General features: G+C 46.1%; 1 protein-coding gene across 3 annotated transcripts in view; it reads left to right on the top strand.

Moving 5' to 3' along the window:
- Insr (insulin receptor) overlaps positions 1–13527 on the top strand; it is a 130406-nt gene extending 116879 nt beyond the window's left edge. For all 3 annotated transcript variants that reach the window (XM_041678347.1, XM_041678348.1, XM_041678346.1), the window contains 6 exons: positions 899–1143; positions 2515–2625; positions 2795–2954; positions 4955–5084; positions 8067–8201; positions 10853–13527. In XM_041678347.1, the coding sequence (XP_041534281.1) occupies positions 899–1143; positions 2515–2625; positions 2795–2954; positions 4955–5084; positions 8067–8201; positions 10853–11207 (1136 nt within the window). In that variant the 3' untranslated portion in view covers positions 11208–13527. The remainder of the gene's footprint in view (positions 1–898; positions 1144–2514; positions 2626–2794; positions 2955–4954; positions 5085–8066; positions 8202–10852) is intronic.
- The last annotated feature ends 338 nt before the right edge of the window (positions 13528–13865 follow it).

The following is a 13865-nucleotide window of genomic DNA, read 5'->3' as shown; positions in this document are numbered from 1 at the left end:
CCTAGCATGCTCTGTGGGTTCCTAACAATTAAGGCGGGCTACAAGGCATCTTCTTGCTGAGTCTTATTGGACTGAAGAGAATCAGAAGGCCATGAAGGAGTCCAGAGGGTGGCGACAGAGAATCTACCACTTTCTAGGAAGGATTGCTAAGCATTATAGACACTTTTTTCCCCAGTCTATTTTAACCTACTCCCTTTCTTCCACTGTTCCATTTGCACTTGGTCAAACATCTCAAGTAGGAAGTGTCTAACTTGTTTTTAGCCATTACAGTGACAAAATCCTTGACAAAGACATCTTAAGGGAGTGAGGTTTCATTTTGGCTCACAGTTTCAGGGTGCAGCTCCTTATGGAGCAGAAGTCTTGGCAACTGGTCACATTGTGTCCGGAGTCAGGAAGCAGAGTGGCAAATACTGCTGCTCAGCACACTTTTGCCTTTTTTATTCAGTCCAGAATTCCAGCCCTTGGGATGATCTGCCCATGTTTAGAGTGGGTCTTTACACCTCAATTAATTTCATCTAAAAGCTTCTTTTATAGACATTCCCCAAGACTTGTCTCCTAGGTGACTCAGGGTATTAACTATCACAGGAAGAGACACCATCCAGTGGCAGGGATCTGGAGTCAAGACGGAAAAGAAGGGGATACAGGACCATCTTAGTGCTTCCTAAGCAGGATCTTGAACTAACTGTAGCTCATTCCCTGGCTTCTGCATTCTCCTTGATGGTGGCAGAAACTCATCCTGTTCTGGGTTGTTTACCCAATGCCCAGCCGAAGTTTTGAGCCACAGAATGAGTGAATATTTTTGTATAGCTCAATAAAAAGTTGTGTTGCTGGGAGGGGGGTATCTTAGGGGGCCCTTAAGAGGCTGGCTGAGCATACTGTATAGATAAGTGAAAAGTAGTGTTTCCTTCTTCTGTGTACGTGCCGGATGAGTGGGAGGTGCCTCGAGAGAAGATCACCCTTCTACGAGAGCTGGGGCAGGGATCCTTTGGTATGGTGTATGAGGGCAATGCCAAGGATATCATCAAGGGTGAGGCAGAGACCCGTGTTGCAGTGAAGACTGTCAATGAGTCAGCCAGTCTCCGAGAACGGATCGAGTTCCTCAACGAGGCATCGGTCATGAAGGGATTCACCTGCCATCATGTGGTGAGTCTGGTTGGGGAGGGACAGAGGTTTCCTTTCATGCTCCTTGTTAACTCTGCCTCCACTCCCTGGAGCCACCCAGGAAACTGGGTGTAGACTGATGCCTACCCCCACCCTGTTAAGCCTCCCATCTCCACCTCATCTTTTCCCAGCTTACCTAGAATCAAACTCTCTAACTGTTCTGTCACTTTCTAGGATCTTCCTTTGCTTTCCAGACTTTCCAATGATATTTATATTATTACATTTCTTTGCTATTCTTGCCTTCCCTATAACTCTTAACCACACGGAAGGCCACCCCTTTGTGCCTGCTCCCATTCTTTCTTCTCCCTGAAGCCAAAATAAACCTTCCCTGCCTTTCTGTTCCCAGCGTGAGCACTTTATTTATTGTTGAACCTTATGTTTGTTTATTGTTATAAGGTATATTTAGAGTCCCCTTTTGTGTGACTTGTACTGCAGAGAGGTGAACAAAACTTACTTTGATAGGGTATTCATGACAAACCAAAGAAAGGATTCCATTAGAGCTCTAGCTGATGGACCAGTGAGTATATTGTAGCTTGCAAGAGTGTAGGTTTACTTAGAGGAACATGGACAATGTGCATAGGTAGCTGCATCTCCAAAAAGCCCACTCTAGCATAAGTGATAACTCATGAAAACTTGAATTTCAGTTCTCTGCACAACTTGCAGGCACTAGAGAGATGGAGAATCTATTCTTTCTAGAGATTTTATTTGGAAAGGGATGATGGTGGCAGTTTTGTATCTTGTAAATTTTTAGGAAATTTCTTAGACTTGTGAATTGTTTACTTCCTTAGTCTTAAGAAGCTTCCCTCCAGGATGGAATGCTTCAATTCAGAAGAAATTGCTATATATCATCTCCTAAATACCCTGCTCTTGCTGATGTGGAAGCAAGTTCCTGACCTCCCTCTTAGATATCTATTGCAGGGAAGACATTTCCCAAAATAGATGTATGAAAGGCATATTGGGAGAGTGGTGCTAGGAAAAATTGAAAAAGAGAGAGAGAGAGAGAAAGAGGATTGTGGAGTAAATTTGAATAAAGTCTTAAAGGATGTGAGACTGAACCATGTGTACATGAGAGGAGACAGGCCAAGGAGAGCAGGAACTGCAAAGGTCTGGAGGTAAGAACATGGTTTATATACTGAGGAACATTAAGCGTGTGAGATTTGCTGGCATGTGCTATACATGGGTGGGTCTGTTTGCTTCCCCATAGTAGGGTTGGGTGTGCTTCTTCCAAGTATGGAGTGGCTTGTGTGCTGTGGGCACCAGACAGAGAGTTCATGGCAAGTTGAAGTAATAATACCTGGACCCTCTTTGAGTCACCTTCATGCTCTTTGAATCACTCCCATGCTTGTCCTACAGGTTCGCCTCCTTGGGGTGGTGTCCAAAGGCCAGCCAACACTGGTAGTGATGGAGTTGATGGCTCATGGAGACCTGAAGAGTCACCTCCGTTCCCTGCGCCCGGATGCTGAAGTGAGCTTCCTATAGGTCCCTAAGAAGGGCACCCGCTCTTAAGTGTACCAAGCTTGCTAAGTGCAAACCCATATTTTGACTTTGTAACCTTGGCTACTTTCCCCTTACCCTGCAAGAGATAATTCAGATGGCAGCAGAGAGCTAATTGCAACTCTTGTTTTGACTTTAGAATAACCCAGGCCGTCCTCCCCCTACCTTGCAAGAGATGATTCAGATGACAGCAGAAATTGCTGATGGCATGGCATACTTGAATGCCAAGAAGTTTGTACACCGGGACCTGGCAGCTCGAAACTGCATGGTTGCTCATGATTTTACCGTCAAAATTGGAGGTGTGTCTTGGAATCCTTTAGTGCACACCCACGTGTGTGTGTGTGTAGAATGGCAGGGTCTGGGGCTCAGAACTCAGGTCCTCATGCTTGCCTGAAAAGTACTTTTACCCACTTCTGGGCACTTTCCTAGCCCCAAAGTCAACATTTCTGTTCTAGTTTCCTGCCTGTTTCTATCATAATTAAGTAAATAAAAAAAACAAATAAATAAAGCCCCTTGGGGAGGAAAGAGTTTGTTTCAACTTGTCCATCACTCGGGGAAGTCAGGGCAGCAACTTGAAGCAGAAACCATAAAAGAACGCTGCTTGGTGGTTTGCTCTGGCTCGTGCTTAGCTAGCCCAGGAATCTCTGCCAAAGAAATGGTGCTGTCCAGAGTGGACTGGACCCTCCTATATTAACTAACCATCAAGACAGGCCCCCATAGTCTTGCCCCGAGGCCAATCTGGCTTGGTGGTTTAATGGAGGCTTTCCTCTCAGGTGACTCTAGCCTGTGTCCAGGTGACAGTTAATACTTCCTAGTACAAGACCGAAGGTTGAGTCAGAGAATGTAGGAGGCAGCAGAAGTAGATGTGAAGTGTCTCGATGTCTGCTTGGAGTGTGTAGATAGGATGGGAGGGCCCAGGACAGTGAGGTGTAAGGCTGAGCTGAAAGCCAAGAAGTAGGCATGCAAGTGCTTCATAACTTATAGGACTTGCCTCTCCTCTATAACACCAGTGAGAATCAGGAAGATCCCACAGACTCACCTTCCCCCACACAAACATTAGTTATGGGAGCAGGTAGGGAGGTGAACCTATGCGTGAATCCAAGAGATAATCTTCTACATAACAGCAGGAGTCTTGCAGGAATGTGACCCAGTGACATCATCCTGCAGGAAGATGGGACACGTGTTGTAAGAAGGCCTCTTGGTCATTCTGGCCGCTCGGCAGCTCAGACCCAAAATAACCACACAGAAACTGTATTAATTAAATCACTGCTTGGCCTAGTAGCTCTAGCTTCTTATTGGCTAGCTCTTACATAGTAATTTAACCCATCTCTATTAATCTGTGTATTGCCACATGGCTGTGGCTTACCAGGTAAAGTTCCGTTCAGTATCTATCTCCGGCAGGGCTACATGGCTTCCCTCTGACTCTGCCCTCTTTCTCCCAGCATTCAGCCTAGCTTTCCCACCTAACTAAGTTCTACCTTGCTATAGGCCAAGCCAGTTTCTTTATTAACCAATGGTATTCACAGCATACAAAGGGGAATCCCACATCAGACATGATTCATTACTTATGATCCTAAAGACCTTCCTACATTAATGAGAAACCCTGCCCCCCAAAACCCAGGTGTGGCGGTGCATGTATCCTGACACTAGCGGAGGTAGAGGCAGGAAGATCAGTAGCTCAATGTCATTCTAGAAACATGGCAAGTCCTAGGCTGTCCTAGAATATGTGAGACTGTCTCAGAAAAAGAAACAAAAACAGTGGGAACAGGAAGAGGTATGATTCTGTATAGGTGCCCTCGTATAGTGGGATGTTACCATGGTGGAGGATGCACAGGGGAGAGATGGAGGTGAGCCTGGTTTGTTCAAAGGCAATGAGAAGTGAGATGCATTGGAGAGAGATGTAGAGCCAGAAAGCCTTGGTTGCCCACTGTTTGGGGGTATGAGCAAAAGACAAGGTCAAAAGGGGACCCTCAACTTTTGGTTTTGGGGTGAGCAGCTGAGTCACGGTAGTAGCAGGTTGGCTGGAAAAAGGGAAAAGGTCTGTTCGGGACACTGGGGAAGGAGTAGGTGGGAAGGATGAATTGTTGAGAGCTTCAGGCCAGACTGTTGGTTCTTTGTCGTTAGGGACCTCTTTTCCCCTTCCTTTACATGGTAGCCCCTATTCTCTATCAACAGCCTCAGTTTCAGGCCCCCGAACTCCTTCTTGGGGAATTTCCCTACTCTTTAGTTGTGTTGTGTTTGGTGGAACACTCGATGCTAGGATTATGAACTGAAAAACGTGTGAACTGTTTGTTGTCAGACTTTGGAATGACGAGAGACATCTATGAGACAGATTACTATCGGAAAGGGGGCAAGGGCTTGCTGCCTGTACGGTGGATGTCACCTGAGTCCTTGAAGGATGGAGTCTTTACTGCTTCTTCTGATATGTGGTAAGTTATGCATGCATGGGTAGATATGTCTGTATGGAGTTTAAACTCCTGCAGGAGTCCCACTAATGCGGTCAGCAGGAGGTGGTAGAGGGAAGCCTGCCTTCTACATATTGAAATGAAGGTAGTCCTTTCTGGGTCCTTGTGCATTGATTGAGAATGGTTTTAGAAGAATTTATTTATGAATTATGACATAAATTGTTGCAGTTGTGTGTGCATGTGTGCACATGTGTGTGTGTATGTTCACATGCTGTAATGAATCTTTCTCTATCCCGTCATCCAGCTCCCAAATAATGACACAAAGACTTATTAATTATGAAAGCTCAATTTATAGCTTAGGCTTGTTCCTAACTAGCTCTTATAACTTAGATTAACCCATTTATATTAATCTACATTCTATCACATGGCATTAACTCTCTTCTATCTTTTTTTTAAAATTTATTTATTTTTTATTGAAAATTTTACCTCCTTCCCTCCTCCCACTTCCCTCCCCTCCCTCCACTCCCCCTCCCCTGCCCTTCCCTCTCCAGTCCAAGGAACAGTCAGGGTTCCCTACCCTATGGGAAGTCTAAGGTCCTCCCTGCTCCCCCCAGGTCCAGGAAGGTGAGCATCCAAACAGACTAGGCTCCCACAAAGCCCATCCATGCAGTAGAATCGAAACTCAGCGCCATTGTCCTTGGCTTTTCCATCAGCCTCCACCGTCAGCCACATTCAGAGAGTCCGGTTTGATCACATGCTCTATCAGTTCCAGTCCAACTGGTCTTGGTAATCTCCCATTAGATCAGTCCTGCTGTCGCTGTCCTGACTTCCTTGCTCATGTTCTCCCTCCTTCTGCTTCTCATTTGGACCTTGGGAGCTCAGTCCAGTGCTCCAATGTGGGTCTCTGTCTCTATCTCCATCCATCGCCAGATGAAGGTTCTATGGTGATTTGCAAGATATTCATCAGTGTGGCCTTAGGATAAGGCCAGTTCAGGTACTCTCTCCTCTGCTGCCCAAGGAACAAGTGGGCACATCTCCTTGGACACCTGGGAACCCCTCCAAAGTCAAGTCTCTTGCCAACCTTAAAATGGCTCCCTTAATTAAGATATCTACTTCCCTGCTCCCTCATCTACCCCTCCTCCATCTCAACCATCCCATTCCCTCAAACTCTCCCCATCCTCCCCTTCTCTCTTCTCTCTCCCCATCTCCCCTTATCCCTACCCCACCCCCACCCCCACGCTCCCAACCCCTGTCCGACACGCTTGTCCACTTCCAATATCCAGGAGGATAACTATATGTTATTCTTTGGGTTCACCTTCTTATTTAGCTTCTCTAGAATCACGAATTATAGGCTCAATGCCCTTTATTTATGGCCAGAATCCACTTATGAGTGAGTACATACCATATTCATCCTTTTGGGTCTGGGTTACCTCACTTAGGATAGTGTTTTCTATTTCCATCCATTTGCATGCAAAATTCAAGATGTCATTGTTTTTTTACCACTGAGTAGAACTCTAAAGTGTATATGTGCCACACCTTCTTTATCCTGTTTTCTCTCCATGTCTCCTGGCTTCTCCTGCCTCTTGATTCCTCTTCTTTTTTTTTCTTTTCTCAGAAATCCCACCTATACTTCCTGCCTAGCTATTGGCTGTTCAGCTCTTTATTAAACCAATTGCAGCAATATATCTTCACACAGTGTACAAATATCCCACAACAGTGCACACAGGTTTCCATGTTTCCATTTGGAAGGCATGTGACTGCCTTGGGCATACTTCCTTTTCAGGTGCCATCAAAGTAGTTCTCTCTCTCTCTCTCTCTCTCTCTCTCTCTCTCTCCCTCTCTCTCCCTCTCCCTCTCCCTCTCTCCCTCTCTCCCTCTTTCCCTCTCTCCCTCTCTCTGAGACAGGCTTTCTCTATAGCTTTGCAGCCTATCCTGGAACTAGTCCTTATAGACCAGGCTGGCCACTGCCTCCCAAGTGCTTGGATTAAAGGCGCACACCCACACTGCCCGACTTCTACCTTCTTTTTTTTAAACAGTGTCTCTCACTGACCTGTAATTTTCTAAATTGGTTAGGTTTGCTGGCCAGAGATCTTGGGATTCTCTGCTTCCCCTGTGCTGGGATTACAAGTGCTCACCACCACACCCAGCTTCTCCCTTACCCCATTTTCATATGTATGTGGTTGTTTGCCTATGTGTGCACACCAAGTGTGCGTTCGTGCATGTAGAGTTCTGAGGTTGATATTGGAAATTATCCTTGACTGCTCTTCTACTTTATTCACTGAGGCAGGGTCTCTCAATCAAACCCAGAGCTAGTCAAGGTGCGATGACTATTCTTGCTAGTCAGCCAGCTTGCTCTAGGGATCCCCTGTCTCTGCCTTCTGAGGCTGGAATTACAGCTAGGTTACTATGCCCATTTGGCATTTACATGATTTTCTGGGGATTTGAACTTCTATCCTCAGACTTGTGGGGCAAGCACATGAGCCACTGAGTCATCTCCCCAGCTAGCCCTGCTTTAAACAAAAGACACACCACACACACACACACACACACACACACACACACACACACACACACAAGTTAGATGTGTGGCTGTGTCTTTGTGTGTGTGTGTTCCGAGGAACATGCCACAGCACATGTGTGGAAGTCAAAGGACAACGTACAGGAGTCACTTCTCACCTCCCACCATATGGGCCCTTGGGATCTAATTCGGGTCATTAGGCTTGGCAGCAAGAGTTTTGCCTACTGAGATATCTTGCTGGCCCCTACATCCAGTTCTTTACATGGGTTTTGGGCACTGAACTCAGGTACACATACTTTGGTGGAAAGCACTTGGCCAACTGAGCTATTGTTTTAGTCTGTCAATTGTTTTACTTGGCCAGCCAAGTTCTCGTAAGTCAAAAGAGGTATGGATGGATATGTTTGAGAGAGAGACAGGGTGTGTGTGTGTGTGTGTGTGTGTGTGTTTAGTTGATTTCTTTGTTAACTGTTCTCAATTGTCGTTGGCAGGTCCTTTGGGGTGGTCCTTTGGGAAATCACTAGCCTGGCTGAGCAACCATACCAAGGCCTGTCTAACGAACAGGTGTTGAAATTTGTCATGGAAGGAGGCTATCTGGATCCACCTGATAATTGTCCCGAGAGACTGTAAGTATAGAAAAGAGGTGGAGAGTGTGATGAATCTAATCAAAGTAGTTGTGAACCAATACATGGGTGCTGGGAGCTAAACCTTGGTCATCTTCAAGAGGCATAAGTCCTCTTAACCACTGAGCCATCTCTTTAGTTCCTTAATTTTTTTTAAATGCTCCTGTACATACCTGTTGTTCATACATGTGTGGAGACCAGAGGGCAACCTTGGGCATCATTCACCTCCTTTGAAACATGGCCTTCCATTGGCGTTCTACTCATTTATTCAGCTAGGCTGGATGGCCAGCTGTAGAGTCCCCAGGATCCTCCTACCTCTACCTCCCCAGCACTGGGATTGTAAATGTATGTATTTTTTATGTAGGTTCTGATGAACTAACTCAGGTTCTCAGGCTGACCCTTGCCTAGCAAACCTTTACAACCATTTTGTGTTTCTATCGTGTCTTCATGCAGCTGCTTGCATTTGTCTTGTATTTGTATTTTTCTCTTCACATTCAAAATTTTCTGAACATTGCCCTTTCCTAACTAGACCAGTTTGTAACTGGTTGAGAACTTGGGGGTTTAACCTGTGATGATTAGTTTTAATTATCAACTTGGCACAATCTAGAATTGTCTGGGAGGAGAGTTGTCTAGGTAACATTGGCTGTGGGCATGTCTGTGGGGGATTGTCTTGATTATGCTAATTGATGTCACCCACCACTGTTGGTGGCACCATTTCCTAGGCAGGGGAACCTGACAGCCAGCACGCATTCATTCTCTATGTGTCTTGTGATGTGACTAGTGCTTTAAGTTCCTACCGCCTTCCTTCCCCCACTCTGATGGTCTGTAGCAACTGGAAAGGAGACTGAGCCCCAGGGCAGAGGTCCACAGCCTTTCCCTAAAGGCTCTATTATAAATATCGACAGCATGATGGCTGCACAGTTGTATCTTGAATACAGTCATTGGCATCGTGTAGATGCACGGATGAGACCCTGTTTGTTAGCTGTCACTGCTGGGGAATACCCGAGAAGTAAGACTGACTGTGGCTCACAGTTTCAGTCTCTCTCCATAGAGCTCTGGTGAGGCAGAAGGTCAAGGGTGGTAGGATGAGAGTGGAGCTGAGGTTGGAGGTAAAATGTACCCCTGAGATTCATACCTCCACTAACCCGCTTCCTCCAGCAAGGCCCTTCCTCTTAGTGTTCCTCTTACTCCACTGATGGTTTCATCCATGGACTAGGTTAGTGCCTTCATGATCCAAACACTTCCCCAGAGCTGTACCTGGAAACGTGTTGCATCAACGGCTCAGTGTTTGGAGGCATCTAATAAACAGCATTATACCCTGTGACAATAAAACTTTATAGACACATGCAAGGGGGCCAGTTTTCATTCAAGGTCTGAAATTTGCTGTAGGTCAAGTTACATGGGAGAAAGGAAAAGGTCAAAATGCAAATGGAAGTCCTTGGTTCCTGTTCTTAATGTTTTGGACTGAGTAAAGTAGAAGCCTGGGGCTCTTGGAGAATCTGTAAGGATGAGGTCTGGACTCTTGTATGATGTTAGGCGCCAGTGTACCTCAGTCCTCTAAACACTGCAAGAGCCCCTCCTGACATTTTCTTTTGATATATGAGGAGCCGGCTCCCTATGTTCAGTTCATATAGCTGTACCTGCCAGCGCTCAAGGATACCAGCCCTGAAGAGTCTTTAAGTCTAGAATGACTGTTGGGTACAGGTAAGCCTCAGCAAGCAGTTCCAGACAGGAGCAAGACATACCGGTAACTCCTGAGACACAGGAGACTGGGGATGTGTAGGGGAATAAACGATGTACAACACAACCTGTCCAGCTCCTCACCTCTGTTACCATGGTAAAACCTGACCACAAGCAATTTAGGGGAGGAAGACCTTATTTGGATCACTAATGGGGAGGTCAAAGTAGGAAGCAGCTAGTCAGGTCACATCTGCAGTCAAGGGCAGAGAGAAGTAAGTATGTGATCTTTCCTTGTTTGCTCTCTCAGCTTGCTTTCCACATCCTAAACATGAAGTTTAGGAGGCCCTGCCCAGGGTGTAGTGTTAGCCTCCCAGATTCAGGTCTTGCCATATCAACTGACAACCACGACAACCCCCACGGGCATGTTAGCATTCCAACCTAATCTAAACTTTCCCTAGTTGGGGCCCTTTCCCTGGTTGACAGCTTCTTGGCTCCACTGTTATTTTCTCCTCCCCTCTCCCACCTTTTTCTTCCTCCCTGCCCATTCCTTCCTTTCCCAATCTTTTCTTTCCATTTCCCATTCTTTTTTCCTTTTCCTCTGCCCTCCCTCTTCCTCCACTGAGCACTGTCCCTCTTTGTCCTTTTAATTTAGAGGCACTGGTCTCACTAAGTTGCCCAGGCTGGTCTGAAAGTCACTCTAACGTGGCAGGCCTTGAATTTCTAGTCGTCCTACCCTAGCCTCCCGAGTAGCTGGGATGACAGGCCTGCACTACCAAGTCTTGCCGGCTTACTTTTCACAGCCGTCTTCCAGTCCCACTAGAATTGTCAGTCCAGCCTTGACAGCCATAGGTGCAGCCACAGCTAAGGCAAGGAGTCTACTGCTTGGATGTGGTCTATGGTGGGGCGGAGTGTGAGGGAGCTGCTTGGCTTGGCTGCATATTGAGGCTCATCCACCCTGGTTCTTGTTCCTGCAGCACTGACCTGATGCGCATGTGCTGGCAGTTCAACCCCAAGATGAGGCCAACCTTCCTGGAAATTGTCAACCTGCTGAAGGATGACCTCCACCCCAGCTTTCCAGAGGTTTCCTTCTTCTACAGCGAAGAGAACAAGGCTCCTGAGAGTGAGGAGCTGGAGATGGAGTTCGAGGACATGGAGAATGTCCCCTTGGATCGGTCCTCTCACTGTCACAGGGAAGAACCTGGGGGCCGGGAGGGAGGGTCCACTCTGAGCATCAAACGGACCTATGATGAACACATCCCATACACCCACATGAACGGGGGCAAGAAGAATGGGCGTGTGCTCACCCTGCCCAGGTCAAACCCTTCCTAACAGCGCCTGCTGGGGAAGAATTCTTTCTTTCTTTTTAAAAACTCTTCTCTAGTTTGACCGCCTCCAGGAAACTCAGGATTATCAGGACTCTACCCAGATGTGAAACTGAGCTCAGAGATAGTTCATACACGTTTCTGTTTGTCTTTTGACCTAAAAATACACACGTGTGATTGCCAACCCTGCAAGCCAGTGGAGGGCTAACTGTGAACCTAGAGGGGTTGGGCTTTCCACGGACACGTCCCCCTCTCCCATCCACGGTTTCAAACCAGGATTTTGTTGTTGCTGTTGTTTTCCTCGTAGGCTGAAAGAATGCACCTGTTTTTACAGGCATTTCTCTTTTCTTGCTAGTGTCTGAGTTACAGTTAGTTGTCAAGGACAGAATTTATTTATGGAACACAAGTAAGAAAGCTAAGGAGAGAGAGAGACAGAAAAAAACAAAAAAACCCAACCCACACCCTGTTCTACAATTACATGCTTTGCAGGGTTGGGCTTTGAGAAGATTTTATTAATCTGAGAGAGGGGCTTTATTTTAGCTTTGTTTTCTTCATTCACAAAATCAGTTCCTCAAATTGACCAATAGCTGCTGCTTTCATATTTTATTTTGGGAAAGGGTGTGTAGTCCTCTGTGTGTGCTTCTGTTCACACCTGTGTGTGTTTGTGTGCGTGTCGTGTCCAGGCTAGAGATCACAGGGTGGGGTGGGGACTGTGTGTGTGTGTGTGTAAAACATTATCTGGACTGATGCTTGGGGAATTTATTGGCTCATGAAGCTCCTGCTGCTTGGAGTGGGTGACCTCACCTTGTCCTTCCTTCTTAGGATCTCTGCGTCTGTGCCATCTAGAGATGCTTCTCGGTCATTTCAGAAGTCTTGCTTAGGTGTCTTCTTTCCCTCCCTTTGGCAATGTTTTCCAAAAACTGAGGGAGGACCATTTGGTCTGGATTCATCAAGGGTGTTTGGAAGACCAAACAAAGCAAAGGACACACACATGCAAATACACACACCGGACAGAAGTAGAAAGAAGTCAGATAATAATTTTGAGAATATATTTGTAACATATTTAATGCTTAAGGAATCTCTGGCATGAGCCTAATAAGTTATTATTTCTTTGGGGGCAGAGGAAGTAGTGGGCACAGGAGGGAATGGCCTCTTGTGTTTGGTCTTTGAAGCATGTTTTTCGGGGAATTATACCACATTAGCTGCTAGCCCCTTAGGACACTGTGAGGCCTTGTGGAGTATATGGGAAACTGGATTTTTGACTGATTCTTCTAGCAAGTTGGACTGGATGTCTCTTGCTTGCATACACTGGTGGTCCTGGAGCTGAGCTGGCCTTCCAGAACACCTGTGTTCATCTTTGGGTTTTTCTCTGCTCGTGTACCTCACCTCTTCAAGGCCTACTTGTTGCTCAGTCATTGTATAAACACAGCAAACTCATCCCAAAGACCAACAACACAGGAGGACTTTGAGAACACTAAGCAATATAAGGAGATGCCCCCTTGGGATAGCTGTTGGTCTCCTCCCCCGGGGGACATCGGCTGTTCTCCACACTAAACTCCCACAGCTGCTCTTGGTTCCCAGGGACCTCAGCTCGGGCAAGTGTGGTGCCTGAGTCTCTTTCTCAGGTGCTAATGTTTCAGTCCCTAGAGACTACCGTCTGGAGGAGAAGACATCAGAGACTTTGTTGCCACCACCAAGAACTCCTGAAAGGATGTGAACCCACAGCTTCCTCTGTTTGCATAAAACTACAGCTGCTCAAGTAAAAGAAGCAAACAACCATGGTGAACTCATGGGTCGGGGGCTCAGAACCCTCCCACACGTTCTTCCCTGCCTGTGTTTCCCCACGAATATCTGATACCTTTCTTCTCCTCTACGAGATGTGAGATAAAGACACAGTGTCCACCCCAAAATCCTCCTAATTCTCGGTTGAGAACACAAGTAGACACAGATTCTGATTGCCAGTTGCTGTCAAATTTATATTAGAAAAGTGACAGATGTAAAAATGTTACCAGGGAACTCGGTGGTTGGTACAAGAAGAAAAAGTCACAGTTATTTTCACCCAAATCACTTTGTAACTAGAGGGTTTGTGCATCAGTGGTAGGTCTGATATTTGTTGTTTCTTTTTCCTTTTCACAGTAAATTTGTAGTGGTCAGATGCTACACTAGCAAGAATTTCCACATTTTTCTAATTCAAAAGGTTTTCTTATATTACTGGGGAAAGTATTTATTTTAATATATAAAATCACTCTTGAAAATCACTTTTGTAAAAAAAATGGTGTGCATGTAAATTTTTTTTATCAAGGAAAAAATAAAAACAGGTGAGTGTGGGTCATGTTTTTATTTCTCTCAGCACAGTCTACCTCAGTGTCTTGTTAGGATGAGGTTCAGTCACAGGCGTCGAGGCTTTGGAATTCTGGCTGGATTGTGCTCTGAGTTGGGGAGCTGTGTACCAGCTGATTTCCGAATGCCACAGACTAGGAAGAACTTTGAGGGAGGGAGTTGGAATGAAGGTAGAACCTTCCCGTGAACGTGGATTCCTCTCTTCGCTGGTATTCTTCTGAGTGTAACCGTATCCAGCTTTTTGTTGATGCACACTCCTCACACCAGCCGCGCTGCAGTCTGTCTTGATTTAGCCTCTCTGTGAGGTCCTCACGTTCAGGTCTTT

Source organism: Microtus oregoni, unplaced genomic scaffold (assembly GCF_018167655.1).
Source record: "Microtus oregoni isolate MIOR12 unplaced genomic scaffold, Mior012 000029F_ref0000214, whole genome shotgun sequence".
Taxonomy (NCBI): domain Eukaryota; kingdom Metazoa; phylum Chordata; class Mammalia; order Rodentia; family Cricetidae; genus Microtus; species Microtus oregoni.
Note: the sequence above shows the minus strand (reverse complement) of the source record. Positions and strands in the feature narration are given on the sequence as shown.